The sequence below is a fragment of the Grammomys surdaster genome, unplaced genomic scaffold (assembly GCF_004785775.1).
Source record: "Grammomys surdaster isolate TR1022 unplaced genomic scaffold, NIH_TR_1.0 126028, whole genome shotgun sequence".
Classification (NCBI taxonomy): domain Eukaryota; kingdom Metazoa; phylum Chordata; class Mammalia; order Rodentia; family Muridae; genus Grammomys; species Grammomys surdaster.
Window position 1 is genome coordinate 1,819,822 of NW_021620841.1, and position 15,027 is coordinate 1,834,848.

The 15,027-nt window shown below is 40.2% G+C and overlaps 2 protein-coding genes across 2 annotated transcripts in view; both read right to left on the minus strand.

The window, feature by feature from the left end:
* LOC114610088 (protein transport protein Sec61 subunit gamma-like) overlaps positions 1–7,350 on the minus strand; it is a 12,988-nt gene extending 5,638 nt beyond the window's left edge. The window contains exon 1 of the mRNA XM_028754556.1: positions 7,256–7,350. Within this exon, the coding sequence (XP_028610389.1) occupies positions 7,256–7,350 (95 nt within the window). The remainder of the gene's footprint in view (positions 1–7,255) is intronic.
* The window catches only part of Tmtc2 (transmembrane and tetratricopeptide repeat containing 2), a 385,985-nt gene that overhangs the window by 212,526 nt on the left and 158,432 nt on the right, over positions 1–15,027 (minus strand). The window contains exon 2 of the mRNA XM_028754557.1: positions 12,374–12,944. Coding sequence (XP_028610390.1) covers positions 12,374–12,944 — 571 coding nt within the window. The remainder of the gene's footprint in view (positions 1–12,373; positions 12,945–15,027) is intronic.

Consider the following 15,027-nt stretch of genomic DNA (forward strand, 5'->3'; position numbering starts at 1 on the left):
CTTCTTCTCTCCCTCTCCCTCTTCTTCTCTCCCTACCCACCTCTCCCCTTCTCTCTGCCTGCTGCATGTAGCTCTCAGCTACTTCTCCAGGGCCAAGCCTGTCTGCATGCTGCCGTGCTCCCTGCCATGATGATAATGGACTAACCTTTGGAAACCATAAGCAAACCCCAAACTAAATGCTTTCTTTTATAAGAGCTGCCTTGGCCTTGATGTGTCTTCACAGCAATAAAACAGCGACTGAGACTAGGCCTTTCAGGGGAAAGGCATGGCAGTCTGGCTCTGTAAGAAAGGAAGGTTGCATTATAGCAGGACAGAGCTGGGCAGTGACATCTCAAACTCAGGAAGTAGGGAGGGGCCTGAGGATTAGGAGTTCAAGTCAGCTTCACTGACATTAGGGTGTTGGAGGTGAGCTAAGCTATATGAGATCTTATCTCATTCAACCAATACAAAATTCTAAACAGAATCAGGAGCCTGGTTACCCTCAAAGGTTTTCCCCACTGTGTCTCTCCTTCCACAATCAGACCCAACCTCATAAAGTTTACACACCGTTACAAAACAGGACTAAAGATTGACCACATTGTGTCACAAAAAGAAATTACACACAACAAACAAGTAAACTGGGATATTTTTGCCTGTCTCTTCAAAGTAGGAAAAGTAAATGTTCCAAATAATTTGGAGCTTTTCATTTCATAGAACGTATGGAAATGAACCCAAAGCATTCATACATAAGCTGGATGTAAGCTGACTACATTAGGATGTTTTTATTCACGCAGTTTCTTCTCTTGGAATGCACAACCCAACACATACCTTCCTAACACATATATTATGCAATGGACATATGTCCAGGCAGCTATACAGTAAAAGCCAAATTGCTCTCAAAGAACTTGGGTGGTAATACTAACAGATTCAGCAATTTCAAATTCATGGAAATATAGCATTTCATGTTTTTACTTCTTAAGAAGACAAAAGTTTCTTTTGGGTGTTTTGTGTTTGCTTTCCTTTGGGGGCTTTCTGAGACAATGTCTGTCTATGTAGCCCAAGCTGGCTTCAAACTTTCAGTGATTCTTCCAAGAGTTAGAATTACATACAGTCATGCACTACAGCAGCCAAACAGACATAGAATTTTCAGAATTGATACTGCATGTAGCAAAAGTTTCCGTGTATCTGTACCTGCTCTGTGCATTCTGGGTAGCCACAAATTAAAGAGATTGTTGGCTGTTTTTCTGTTTCTTCTCTTACTGAAAACCAACTCAGTCGTTATTATTATTATTTTTTTTTAATGTCCTTTGTTTTCTTTATATTCTCCTTGATTTTTTGGAGAATTATGTAAATGAAACCATGTAACAAAACATAGGTGTCACAAATTATTATATCAAAGGTGATCATGACAATCACTGCACCTTATCGTCCTGACATGAAATGAATAAACAAGCAGAGGAGGGGCGGGGAGATGTCCTTTGGAACGGAAACACTGACTTCACTAATCAAGGCTATAATTACTGAAGAAACACGAATTAAATTCCGAATTCATGCTATTTTACTTGATGCAAGAGTTATAACCGGACCAGCAGAGCATACGGGAGCCATCTGGGCACTCTGCAACATTGCAAAGACACATGGAGAGCAAGGGCAGGTTGACCTTCTAGCCACCACACGGGCACACGCATTGGCATTACACATTGCTGTTGTTCCCATTTGATTTCTCATTATCCTTTCTTCAGAAAGGATACCCTGATGAACAGGGACAAAACCAGAATACCTAAAGAAAAAATAAAGCTATAACACAATCCATTTGTGTCACATTCCATACCGAATCTATCTATTAATACATTTGATATAATGGTTTTATCAGCTCCTTCCCATCATACGTTTTAAGGACTCTCTAATATATTCATGACTCTGGCTCTCCATAGCTCAAATTCTACTTGAGAAATCAACATTAAATTAGCATTTTTACTGTTCCAGGCATTTACTGGGACAATGGGTTTCAAGTTTTGGAAGAGCATATCCTTTTCTTTGAAAGTGACAGTCCTGAGTATGAGTAACCTGATCATCATGATACCCCTGTCAGTCAGTTTGATCCCTCTGAGGCGACAGGTCATCGAAAACTGAGCTGAATGATGTAATATGCATCCCAGATAGAGTGTGAGGAGAGCAGCAAAGAGGATTTCAATGAGATTCATTATTTATTCATCACAAGATCCAATTTGGGTGTCATTTTTCGCTGCAGACTTAACTGGTTGAAATTCAGTGCTGATGGAGTATTTACTCTGTAATGCAAAAAGGATGCTTTTAATGTTTTGGATTTTTTTTTATTCTGTCTTCCTGTTTGAAAGAGTCCAAAACAAAGACGGATTTTTGTGCCTCATGGTCATTTATAAGCATATCTGAACATGGTTTGGCAAGGCTGGAAGAAGAGACCTAGGAGAAAGCCCTTAAGGACACACTGTTTTTCTCATTAGTAGGGTAGAACAATATGCCAGATACTTCTCAGTGAAAAGTAAACTAATAGCAGTGGTCAGAAAATAAATGCTTTCATAATGTTGAAGAATGAGCTATATGCTATTATGGGACACTCGTAGAATACATGCCAACCTCAACTCCTGAGTCTAATTCTCGGTCTCATCGGAAAGAAACCCTTCCTTGAGTTTAGAAGAAAAAACAAAACAAAACACACAGCCTACAGGCAGAACGGGAGTTGTCCATCCTAGACTCCTGTTGAATTAACCAAAGTTCACACACATGCGGAAGTCATAAAGTGTCTTCCTACATATGGGGAACCACAGCAACATGTGTTAAAATGCCCCATACCTTCACACACACGAGGGGTTAAACTTCTCTCCTTACTCACTTTCCTGTGTAAATGTCATGCAGTCTATCTCCCAAATCAATGCTCAGTGTTCCCTCAGTGACCTAGTGACTTCCCCTCTGCATACCGCTCACACTGAGCGCTCCTCTCTGGCTCACTGCTTCAACCTGAGATGCTGACTTCTGACTAAGTCATGTATGTCTGTCCGCTCAAGTATTTCATTTCTGGGAGGGTTTTTTTTTATTTGGTTGGTTGGTTGGTTTGGTTTGGTTTGGTTTGGTTTGGTTTGGTTTGGTTTGGTTTGGTTTTTGTGGTCAGCATGCAACTTTCTCTTCTATATTACCTTAGCACTTCCAATGTTTTACATACACCATCACCACTTTGTAGCCTGAATTTCAGCTTACACTTTCACACACTACTTCCCGATTCACACTACCCTTCAAAGTCCTTAAATACAGACTCTCTCGGAGCATCTTTGCATTCCCACATCTTCATCAACCAACCATACTGCCTGGCAGACAGATGAAATTCTCCTTCATAAGTAATCTGTGCATATACTCTGTCCCCAGGATTAACGGAGGCATTAGAGCAGGTTGCAAAGGTAGTCACCTCCCAAATTGAAATGACTCTCCACTTGCCTCTAAATGGCATCTGGAATACAGAATCATTTTAAGTGAGGTCAGCAGGAGCCTCCTGCTGCAGAAATGAAATGCCTTCTTAATCTTTGACTTTCTGAATTGTAAACTGTTTCTGAACCTTGACTTTATTTGTAGTATTCTCTGGTTAGCAGTGTTGGCAGCTGTTAGAGGTTTAGAGTACCATGGGTCATGAATATTAAGTACAACAACAAGGAGACTGGGATCCAATCCAAAATCATTTGTAAGTGCATGACAAATAGCCCTACCGCTTCCCAACAGCTAGGAAGCCCTGTGGCTAGACTCAGGTATTGTGCTTTATGTTGATTCATACCAAGACATGATGGTGGAGAAAAATCAAAGAGCACCACCACAACATCCCGTTTCAGTCAGTACAACTGAGATGAGGGTCACAACAAAAATCACAACCTAGTGTAGATAACAAAAGCACATGAAGATTCAATGTGAAAATGCCTGCAAGTTCTGCATCTCTGGGTTTGTACTCTTCTATACACAAAATGACACGGTCAGGCATGCAGGAGAACACTTAACACATACAGCAATCAGGTGGTGGTGAACCCAGATTCTTTAATGGAATGTAAACTGTCACCTTTAGGGCTCTTTACACAATAAACATTATAAGCCTGGCAACGAGGGTCGTCAATTAGATGTATTCTCAACATACACCTGAAGCTTAGTCTATAACTAAGACAAAGATAAACTTCACACACCATGGCCTCCCTCTATAACACACATACTATTTGGCATTAAAACAAAACTTGTATCTAAAAATGACTCAGTTTTCAAGTCTCAGTACTTCCCATTTTCCCACATAGTAGCTTAGCCTTTTATTGTATGTCTGGGAAATAAAGACGCAAATTTAATTTAAAGATAATGCTCATTTTCAAAATAACTATTGCAAAACAAAACTAGCCATGTGTCTTAGGATTTCTATTGCCTTGATGAAGCACTATACCAAAAAAAAGTACGTTGTGGAGAACAGAGTTTATTTAGCTTAAACTTCTACATTGTAGTCTATCACTGAAGAAAGCCAGGAAAGGAACTCAAACAGGACAGGAACTGGAGGGCAGGAGCTGATGCAGAGACTTTGAAGGGATGTTGCTTTCTGGCTTGTTCATCACGGCTTGCTCAGTCTGCTTTCCCAGGTCCAACTTCCTAGGGATTACCCCACCCACAATGACCTGGGCCTTTCCCCATCTAGGACTGATAAGAAAACGTTAAATACTCTACAGGATTGCCTATAGCCCTGTCTTATGGAGAAGATTTCTCAATTGGAGCTTCCTCCTATTGGATGACTCTACCCTGTGTCAATCTGACATAAAACTAGCCAGTCCAACAGGTTTTAAGAAATTCTTTAAAAAGCAAATGAATTGGTTTCATATTCCCAATCTGAGTCAGACTATTATTAGAGTTCCTACATTAAGGCCTGACTCCAGGCATCCTTTCACGTCTTCTTCGTTATGTTTTCCACCTGTAACTTAGTGAGGAGGAAGCTAATGATGACACAAAGGATGTTTTCACATTTAAAAAGTTCACAGATGTTAAGTCATCACCGGAAACAGCTCTGAGGAAGGAAGGATTGATGCTGATAAGGAATAGGTTGTTTACAGTGAGGTTATTAACCTCTTAAGAGTTATGGGAGGCTTTAAAAAAATAGTGGGCAGATAAAAGTCTAGTATTTCTTTGCATGGTCAGTTGAAGCATATTTCAATGCCTTTTCCATTTATTTTTGACCACATACACCCAAGCAAGCAACAGTAGCACAAGGAAGGCTAAAATAGCCAGTTAGTGAAAGATATAATAATAATAATAATAACAACAACAATAATAATAATAATTCTTTCCTGGCATGCATGGCTTATTCCAAACCTGCCAACTTAGGAATGCAATCTTCACTGTGTAAAAGTGATTGCCTAATTCGAGTTCAACTTACCATCTCAGCAAATGCTTTAAATGGTAAGGTTTACATATGAATTCCATAATTAGCTGAGTACCTACTGTGTGCCAGATATTGCACAAGAGGACAGGGGTAAAATAACAGGTTCATAAAATAGAACCTCATGGCTGACAACTACGAATGATTTTTGTTCTTATATATTTCTGGAGGTTTTCTATTTAATAACTTCTGACAACTGTTTTGAACTACTGAATAAATTATAGTTTGTCAGTATTCAACCATATTATTTCATAAATCCCATTAGTTCTTTCAGTGAGCATTTGTTAAATAATTTAAATGCGTTAACATTTTTAGTGCAATAAGAACAGTGCCTGGCAGGTAGAAATATTGGGTATTTGTTAAACACTAAATATCTAATATATGCCAAATGCTCACACACTTATATGTGATATATGCTTTGCACAACTGCAAAACTCACATACATAATATTGATCAAGAATCTTGTTCATAATAAGTTTGGAATCAAACTGACCAAACTCAGCTAGCTCAAAGATTTCTCTTTGACTCAAGCAGTACTGCTATCTTACTAGGAAGATATGTGCAAGTTTGTACGTCATGTTTGTGTCTGCATATATGTGCACCTTGAGGCCAGAAGATAACCTCAGTGGTCATTCTTCAGGAGTTCTCTACATGATTGTGAGAAAGGACCTCTCCCTGTCCCAGAGCTTGCCCGGTGAGCTAGGCTAGGTGACCACAAGAATTCACTTATCCCTGCCAGCCTGTGCTAGGAGTATATGCCACCATGCCCAGCTTCAATAAGCAGGAATTCTGTGGGTTGAACTCACACCTTCAGTACTTTAACAACTGTGCCTTCTCCGAAGCCTAATATTTGCTTTTAAATTAGTATGTATATAATTTTAAAATTACATTAATTTAACTCACAGAGAAATAACAGTTGTAGAATATGACATTGAATTTACCTGGGAGATATTTGAGTTTGGGGGACAGAAAAGAACCCATCAAGCATGCTGGTTCAAACAATCCCAAGCTTCACAAAGACAGATCTTTTCAGATTTTAGTATTTGACTATTTCTCTAATTTGTAATATAGACTTGAACATGTAGTTATGTTTGATGCTTTAATAGGGCAAAGACAGGTGTATCATGGGGCAAATCACATGACTTTGATGCAGAGTTAATTGGTAAGATGTCAAAAATGATTATTCTTCTGGATAAAAAAGATCTCACATTCATATCTTATGGTTCATGGACTGTATGTTTGCCAAGACAGTCAAGTATATGTCAAATGTAACATTACAAAACTTACATTTTTTGGATTTTTTTTGTAACCTGATTGCATGGTTCTAAACCATGATTTCTGTAGATGGCAACACTCTCTTTCCACGTCACACAATTGGGCAGGGCTGTAACCCTTTTCAGTCACCCTTTCTTCAAAGGAGGTTTTTCTTGGCAACGTAGAAATCTATGTATCTCAAGGTGATAATTTTCCATAGCCACCTTATACAATCTATGGGCATAGTTCATATCTATTGCAAAGCTCACAGCCATAAGACCCTAGTTGAAAGTGTGTACTTTCGTCGGCATACTCCAGCTTGAGTGGATGGCTAATATCACATACCATCAAACCACAGCCGGAGCCTTAAGGATAAGATAGAGATCAACAATCTCTACCAATATGTATTTTGCTGTAGCTGATGTATTAGATACCTTTTAAAAGTGGGGATCCCAGCTCACACTGAACACCTCAACACTTGTCACATCTCCTCTAGAGAACCGAAGCTGCCTCTCCAACCAGGGAAGTAAACTAACCAAGGAGCTAGCCCAAGGCCACTCATTCCTCTTGAGGAAAGATTCTGTATCATGTCCCCTTTACTGTGCCATCACCTGACTGCATCCTCTGCCTTTTGCTACAGTGAGAAGGCCACTGGACACTCTTGAGGTTTTACATTCTAATCCTGGTGACTCCATCATCTTCTGGGTGACCCAAGAACCAGCCTGCCTCCATTGTAGGCTTAAAAAACATCTTGTAGTAAAGAGAAACTAGATCCAGCCCTGTTTCCTATTAACCCTCTGTTTCTTAAAGATTGGACTATGACCCATCTGCAACTCTAACTGCTATTACCTGTTCTAGGATGACAACTGTGTCTTTGTTTCAAAAAGCTGTTTCTATCCATTGTACAACCCTACCTTTGTTTTAAATGACTTTGTTTTTAATGACTTTCTATGACTCCTATTTATGACTGCCTTGTCACGTCTCACCATGGTATGCCCACTTCTCACCATGTCTTTGTTTCCAGAGACCATAAAGGACTAAGTTGTTATGCTCAGCTCTGGTAATCTCACCCATTTTGCCCACCAAATACTCTATTTGGAAACCCCCTACCCTGAGCAATCAAAACCTTGTCTTCCTCACATCCAACACCGATCACTCAAACTCCACCTTATCGGGAGTCAGCCCATATACACAAATCAAAAAGCTTGCTTTAATTAATTGTTTGCTTTAATTAATTTGGCCATGATGATCTGGGCCTGTGTTATTTCTCCTGCCATCTTTGAGATTAACAGTGACCTTCAGCTCTGCTGAAAAGACTCAGCTATGATAAAATTATCTCTCTTCTTCCTTGTAAATATAAAGAATCCATTATCCCAAGGTCACTGGCTTGAGAGCTAATAATGACAGAAAGAGCTTAAACAGAGACAACTAAAATAAAATAGTGTGAACAGATAAAGGGTCAGGCTGCCTCCATCACTCCCACTGCTGGTGGTTGGCCTAGAAGAGATGGTTGCCAACAATCCTGGCAAGTATCATCAAGGAGGAGTCCTGGAATGAACCATGTCTGCCTACACTGATCAAGCAAAAGACTGCAGTGAGGTGGATCGTTGGAAAGTGGGGAGTCCAGACACTAATTACCTTAGCACTGGCTAGCTTTAGCATCCTGAATAGACCACCTCTGGATAGGAATTAACATCCTCTGTCTAATAGAGGGAAACCTTTTGGAATCTATTACCAGACCACTAGTTCCCACCCACCCAAAAGCTAAGAATGTCAGAAGACACCATCCGAAGCCCATTGGAGGCTCTTTTCTAGCTGTAACCCACCTGGGATGTCGCCATCAATCTATTAGCAAAGTGTCTTGATTTATGGATTTCTTTGTTTTGTCAATGTAAACCCTTCAAGAAACTGCTTCCAAGTTGGAGCACTGAATTTGGAGTCTGTGATCAGAGGACACTACCATTCAAATTTGGCTCCAGAATAGACTCTCTATTATTCCTTTGAGGTAGGAGCTGTGTGTGTGTGTGTGTGTGTGTGTGTGTGTGTGTGTGTGTGTGTGTTTTCACAGTATACATTTCAAAACACCCAGAACCCTACACCATCGAAACTATAAAGTCGTCTCCCAAAACACAGGGACCTCACTCTCTAAGGAAGTCCCCTGTTAAAGGCTTTTCTGTTCTTTTAAGCAGATGCTACATAACATGAGGCTGCCAGAAGAAAAACAGAAAGCTCGGATGAATCTGTTTCAAAAACAAATAATTTTCTATGTACATCCCAATTATTGTCTAGAACATTCTTAAAGTGGGGAGTTTGATAGTAAATAACCCTGCCCTTGAAAATATGCTATGACAACTGAAAATTTCTCTGAAGAGAACTTCAAGCATCCTAAAAGTGAGGCCTGAATTAAAATACTAAAATAATGAGCTAGTGAAATGGAAATTGTGCAGAAGAGAAAGCTCAGTGCCTCAAAGGCTATCAACAGGAGGTCCTGAAGCTGCAGAACCTGTGTCCCCATAAGGACAAGGACCAGGAATTGCTCTTTTGGAATTGCAGAATAAGGTTTGTTATTGTTGATGACATCATACTGGGGGGGGGATTAGTAATGCCCCTTGAAATAATTAAAGGGGATTTGAAATTGTAAGCCATATGTTGTTTTCTAGCATCAAACTGTATGCAGAATTTTCTTTAAAGTGACAACATTTAGATGAAATCACAAAGGAACTTCATTAAGCCTTAATACTTGAGTTCTATGTGAGAAGGTTATTGTTCCTTCAGGGCACAAAATGAGCAATGACCACATTCTGCCTACTAAGTATATTTTTTTAAGATGACAGCTAATAAATAAGAACAGGGCTGAGGAGATGGCTCAGTGGTCAAAGGCACTTACTGCTAAATCAGAAGACCAGAATTTGGGTTCCAGTTATCCCTGTAACACCAGCTCTAGAATGCATCCTCAAAGGATGGGTACCCACATAGACACATACATAAATAAAATTAAAATCTTAACTAATAGTAATAATAAATAATTGTTTTAGATTTTTCCCAACCATGCTTTCCTTACAATTCAATTTTAAGCAAAAAGGGGAACTGGGAGAAGCAAATATAGGCAAAACGAAAAATATGGCAGCTTCTTCCTGAGTGTCCACAACCATAACCCACAGTTTGTTGGGTGTGGTTAAGTAAGTTTCTAGTCCCAGCTGCTCCAGAGGCTGGGATGGAGGCTCCGCTGAGCCAACTCAAGACCTGACTGGCCAATACAGCAAGACTCTTACCTCAATCAGTCAATTTTATTTAGTTTTTTTTTCCTTTTCCTTCTTCCATCTTTCCTTCCCCATCCCACCTCTTTCCTTGTCTCCTTCCTTCCTTCCTTCCTTCCTTCCTTCCTTCCTTCCTTCCTTCCTTCCTCCCTCCCTCCCTCCCTCCCTCCCTCCCTCCCTCCTTCCCTCCCTCCCTCCCTTCCTTTTTTAACATTAATTTATTTATTCACTTTATATCTGCCCCCCCATTCTCCTCCCATTCCCTTCTCACATGGTCCTTCCCCTAAACTGCCTCCCCTTCTCCTCTGAGTCACTGCATCTCAAGTCACTGCAGGACTAGGTATAGCTACTCCCACTGAGGCCAGACAAAACACCCCAGTTAGGGACAGGATCCACAGGCAGGGAATAGAGTCAGAGTAAGCCCCAGCTCCAGGTGTTGGGGACCTGCATGAAGATCAAGCTGTATGTCTGTTACCTATGTGCAAGCAGGCTAGGTCCCCACTCAATCTACTTTATAAATGTCCCCTCTTATGTCTAAAAGAAATGTGGGAACCTGACTAAAACAACTGACATTTCTACACCATAGCAGGGCATAGTCAATCTTTTTCTTTACAATCAAACCACAGGACAGTTCTGGGTGAAGAGATAGGAGGGCAGGCAGTTTCTCAAGGTCCCTCTGCCCCTGTTTAAAACTGTTCCTTATGGGCTGCACATAGTGTCTTAGACTGTGGCCCTTGACCCGAGGGTAGCTACAGGCTAGGCAGAAGGGAAGAGTCTCTGGATGCACAGTAGTCAAAAATTATTTCCAATTTATACACGGAGAAAAATGGGTGTTTCTGATACCACTCACCTGTGTTACATCATTAATATTGGACCTTGTGATTTCACTAGAGCGTTGTTCTAAGTATACACTATACACATTTTGTCCTATGCAAAGAAACAATGCCTGACACATCTCAGCTCAAATCTGAGATTACTGCTTGAACGTCAGTGCATTCACTATATGTACAAAGTTTTATTTCTCTTTCAAAAACATAACAGTTAGATTACAAAAACTACAAAATTTATCCTACAGTCACTAGAGCTTTGTTGTAAGTATATACTATATACATTTTGTCCTATGAAAAGAAACAACACCTGAGACATCTCAGCTCAAATCTGAGACTACTGCTTGAATGTCAGTGCATTCACTATATGTACAAAGTTTTATTGCTCTTTCAAAAACGAAACAGTTAGATTACAAAAAACTACGAAAATCATTCTACAGTCACTCTTCAACACACAGATACCTTCGTATACCTTTGAACTGAACTGGGCCAGAATATTTGATTTTGAAAATGGTTGTCTGAGTTGCTGTGTGGGATCTCATGAAAAGATATTAGGAGAATTTTGGCATGGTATCCCAAGAGTTTCTATCAATTTGTAAACCGGCATGAAACCTATTTCTGTCTTTCTGTGCTAAGTATTTATACAAAGTAGAGTTCTTAACATTGACAATGAGTTCAACTTATCTAACAAATCTGAAAAACACTGAAGACTCTCTGTGTTCTACCGTGTTTAATATTTAGCCAAGATTTAACACTTCGTATAACAATAAACTAGCACATCCATCTCATACCTCTGCAAGTCCTATAGTTAAAATGAATGGTAAATTACCTGCATGCTGAAGAAATGTCAGTAAATAAATGTATTTATAGTTCATGATAAGTGAATGCTTGATAGATACACGTATTTATATGCCTCTTTACGCAAGCTCTACCAGAAAAATGCTCATTCTCTTTAAGTATAAGGTGATCCCGAAATTATTCCACAACCTTGGAACCATATTACCTTTGAAATCACTAAGAGAATACAAACATTAAGCCTGGAAGTCAAGGTCTTAATTGCCCTCGAGGTAAAACTTATAATAACCACTCTGTTTTGCCTCTTCTATTCTTATACAAGAACAGCAAAGCAAAGGTGGGCACAAATTACTGTTTAAACATCTGACTTCCCAATACCACCGAGAGGGATGTTTTCAAAAGTCAGGAACAATCCTATTAACAAATAACACAGGGTTTCCCCTCCACAGATGCCAGCATCAAGTTGAGTCATCAGCTGTGTTATTTTTACAAATATGCATCACACTCAAATACTGGATCATACTGAAGTTGGCAAAAAGGTTAAAAAAAAAAAGAGCTGAATCCAATCAAGATGCGTGCAACTTCACAAGGCCAAATTACTCTCCTGTCACCTTAAGAATCACAGAAAGGAGTTCAGAAATAAAACAGACAGAGATGGAAAGCTTGTTTGGTAGAGAAAGGTCAAAATGTGCACTCTACTTAAAAAGAAGACAAAAAGGGACTACTCATTTTAAATTCTGCTTGAAGAAGAACAAATCTATCTTTTTCAAAATGGCAGCAAAGGATCAAGCACATAGATGACTCAATAATGCAAAGCTCCAGAGATAACAACCACTTACTTTGTAAATAGTAGGTAGGATCTGCTTCATTTTCAGCCTATGGAAGACAAAGATGTCATAAACGGCTGACACTGCCAGGACAGTCACTCCTTGCTCCTTCCACAGCATGCTGCATCCAGCACACAATCCTGTCCCTAGGAACCAGCCCCAAGTTCTGGCCGAGTAGCCTCTTGTAGAACAGTGCTTAATGTAGCAGAGCAAGGACAGGAGAAAAAAGAGACTGGCACCCACATCTGCCCGTCCCACGATGCCCGCCACTGCCTCCGTGTGGATGGGGTGTGAAGCAAACATCAAGCCGGCCATGAAAGTCCAGTATCCATCCCCAAGGAGGGCCTTGGAGAAGCGTGTGAAGAGGCCAGTGACAGTTGCATGCAACAGGACATTGACGAGGTGATAGCTCCAGGGATTCAGCCCTCCAATGGCATGATTCAGTCGAAAAGAAAGAGTGCAGAGTGGCCGGTACGACTTGTGGCTACCACTGTGAGTTAGAAGAGTCCCCCAGAAGTCATTGTAGAAAATGTGTGTCCAGGGCGTTTCTGGGAGCAGGTCTTGATTAGTCTTGATAGCACGGCTGAAAAACAAAATATATTTGAAATGAAATAAAATTAAAACAAACAAACAAAAAAAAGGAAATGGATGTTGATGAGATATTGTGTTCCTTGAAGTGTGTCATTATATACTTTATGGTAGAATTCCCAGTACACAGAGGTTGAACCCAGATTATCCCCTTAATCCCTGCTAAAGCTACAGAAAAGGCTGCTTTGCCATCCTGAGAAGGTTGCCCCTTGATAAACACAGCCTTTGAAGAACAAATCAAAATACAAGTACTCTATCACTCTTCAGCCTCCTGTGGCAGCATCCAAGGAATTGTTCTGAAGCCCTTGTGGAAATCTACAACACAGCCTTTAGACTCCTGGGTGACAGCTGAAGAAAACTCTGCATTTTAAAGATGGCCTGGGTACTGCTCCTCTGTGGGATGCATCCAGATGCAGCATCAGCACCTCCTAAGAACAGCTAAGTACCAGGAGCACTCCTCATAGCCACATAGCACCTGGGTATCGGGTTAAGGATAGCTCTGATGGAGGAGGATGTGAGAGAAAGCAGAGATGCCATGCACTGATATGGTCACCAATGGTGTCCACGCTGCTGGTCTGTGGATCACAAGCTGTGGATAAGAGAGCTGGAAGGATGAGGTAAGACAGCTCTCCACCTGTCTGGCTGCCATTATTTACACTACAGCCTTTCTTTCTCATTACTGCACTTTGGATGGCACTGCCATCACCTGTAAAAATCTTGACGATACTGTACTGTCACCTGACTCGAATATATTTCCAGGATTATATGCTTCACATTTCCATGTAAATGTCAAGGAAGGACCAATTGTTTGCTGGATACTTGCTGTCTGTCATACACGCTGGTTCCCTTGGCTACAACTTCTCATTTAAACTTTGGAACAATACTGACCAAACACTGCTATTATCTTCTAATATCTGACTATCGACATTTCTCAGGTGACCAAAGTATGGCTGAGAAAGATAAACTAATAACTGGTTCAAAGTCATACATGTTTGAAATAGAAACATAGGGTATCATGGTTTATATTATTTCTTTTACGATTCTGAGTTTTCCAAAATATAATCGATACACCATTGGGGATATTTAAGTAGCTATAAAAATGTAAAATTGTTTAATGGTTATCTTCGCTTTAATGTCTACTTAAAAGAACATGTAATTGTCTCATCAATGGAAGATTTTAGCAATCCTTGTTCAGAATGACACTGATGAAAATTTTAATGTAATGTCATGACAAATATGAAATAATCAAACGTGTGTTTCATTGAGACTATCTAGAGGGTAGACTTATGGTAAAGAACCATGAAGGAGAAGGAAATCTTCTAAGAAAATGGAACTAGTATATAATGTTACAAAGAGATAACAGTAAATTAGAATAGGAGGGTTCAATGGAGAGAGGTAGAGGAGAATGGGCCAGAGAAGGCTACTACCAATGCTACTGCTCATCGTCCACGACCTGATGGGGAAATCCAGTTGCTGAAGATACTAAATACCTCTATCATCAAACATGGACAAATAGAACCAGTGCTCAACCAGAAGCTTTGCCCCTACTGACCAGAATTCATAGTACTGGAAGGTACTTTATATGTTGTTGAAGAAAAATAATCACCGTCAATCTCACCCAGTTACAAACCCAGAGAGCTACAAGAGTTTCTTATCTTCAAAATAAAAACCCACTGGTACTGTAGTAGAAGAAACCTTTGGAAGCCACCAACCATTTTTTTCCTTGGATTTAAGGCCTAATCCGTAAGATACAACCCATTCCTGATTCTCACTATTAATTATGCCAATAACCTTAGACTAGATCAAGCCAGACAGAATTCGAGCCAGAGAAAGAGAGGTAGGCACAGCCAAGTAATAATTTTCTACTCAGTGCTACCGGGAGAGGAAAAACTATCCGCTTTCTTCAGTGGAGTGGCACTGTTTATATCAACCTGAACCCAGGGCAGGCCTTGTGCTCAGAAGTAGCTATCCAACACAAGATGCTTCATGATCTCTCTCGTGCACATGCGTGGGCTTGCTCGCTGTCTCTGCCTCTCTCTCTCTCTCTCTCTCTCTCTCTCTCTCTCTCTCTCTCTCTC